Source organism: Frankliniella occidentalis, unplaced genomic scaffold, assembly GCF_000697945.3.
Source record: "Frankliniella occidentalis isolate FOCC.00 unplaced genomic scaffold, Focc_3.1 Scaffold92, whole genome shotgun sequence".
Lineage (NCBI taxonomy): Eukaryota > Metazoa > Arthropoda > Insecta > Thysanoptera > Thripidae > Frankliniella > Frankliniella occidentalis.
The window spans coordinates 1,062,618-1,064,112 of NW_026267221.1; the positions used below are offsets into that span (position 1 = coordinate 1,062,618).

General features: G+C 60.9%; 1 protein-coding gene across 2 annotated transcripts in view; it reads right to left on the reverse strand.

Moving 5' to 3' along the window:
* LOC113215418 (endothelial transcription factor GATA-2) overlaps positions 1 to 1,495 on the reverse strand; it is a 124,887-nt gene that overhangs the window by 85,309 nt on the left and 38,083 nt on the right. For both annotated transcript variants that reach the window (XM_052269439.1, XM_052269437.1), the window contains exon 2: positions 664 to 1,270. In XM_052269439.1, the coding sequence (XP_052125399.1) occupies positions 664 to 1,066 (403 nt within the window). In that variant the 5' untranslated portion in view covers positions 1,067 to 1,270. The remainder of the gene's footprint in view (positions 1 to 663; positions 1,271 to 1,495) is intronic.

The following is a 1,495-nucleotide window of genomic DNA, read 5'->3' on the forward strand; positions in this document are numbered from 1 at the left end:
TCAGAGAAGCAAAAATAATAAAACTGAAGAGCGGCCGAAGGGATTACAGAGATTTTGATCGATCGCTTAGGGGAGTGAGTCAGTGGAAAGGGGGGCCGCGTCAGCAGGACAGGAGGAAGGGGCAGGGCAGGGGGTGCTCCGGGTTGAGCAGGTTGTCGTCTTGTGACGATCCTCTCCGCCCAGATCGAACTAATCAATATACAAAACGTGTCACGACGTCTGCATGGATATGAAAATTGTTTAAAAGATTGAAAAAAATGTTTTTTTTTAAATATTTGGAAAAATATTTTTCCCATGCCACGTTTGTCAGCAACAGCGACAGCAGGTCAATCTGACGGCAATAAATATTTCCGCTCATTCCGCCACATTACATGACTCGCGGCAGACCACGACATATCGCGATTCAGATTCCCATCCAAACGAGAGAAAAAAAAAGCGCGGAGCGAAAACGAACAGAGCAGACCAGTATCGATCCATCATGACACTTTCACTGGCCGGATGCCTGGCCCGCGGCAGTCGTCGAACCGCAAGAGCGAGTGAGACGGCGACAACTGTGGGCCTCGTGAGAGGGTGCGGGCGAGGGCGAGACAGGTGAGACGGAGCACGCCTTCCGTCCCGCCAGGACTCTCTGACACTTATGGTGCAACTAGTCTAAGTACTCACCATGGGTCGCGGCCGACGCGTAGGGGGAGTGCATCTGGGTATGGTAGTAGCGCGCCGCCGCGGCCGCCCGCTGGTGCGAGTAGTCGCCGGGCCGGCCGTTGGCGGACGCCGAGCCGTCAGCCGCGGCCGCCGCCGCCAGCGAGGCGGCCGCCGAGTGGTGGAAAAAGGACATGTGCTCGGCCATGCTCGAGCCGGACATCTCCTGGTTGGGGTGGCCGCCGCCCTGGTGCTGGCCGAGCAGGTCGCCGGGCGAGGCGTTGAGGCCGCCGTTGCCGGCGAGCAGGTCCTCGGCGCTCATGGCCGGCAGGTGGTGGGACGGCGACTGGTTCATGGCAAGCCGAGGGGCCTCGTACCACCGGTGGTGCGGGTGGTGAGGGTGGTGCTCGCTCGCCGCCATGTCCATGATCTCCAGCGCCAGAGTGCAAGCGGTGGGGCCCCGGCCGGCTCGCGGCGGGGGCGACGCTGGGGGCGGGGGCTGTGGGGGGCCCGGCTGGTGTGCGGGGGCTACTGCCCGCTACTGCCCGCCCGACCAGACAGCACGCGCGCTAGCACGCCGCCCCATGGGCCCCATGGTGGGGACCTGCCATGCGACGCGACGCGGAGCAACCTGCGAAACAGGAGAAGAAAGACGAGTCAGTGACAAACACAAACAGACAAACACCCGACAGCGACCTGCTGCTGCTCGATTATCGACCCGCCACCGAGATTGTCCAACTGGTTCAACTCAACAGTGTCCTTCATGTGCCCCGGGCGTGTTACAAGGGTGTGTCTAATCCGTTTAGAGCGACTGCCTAACCCCGTCAATCCCCTAAGATGAATGACTACCCCCCCC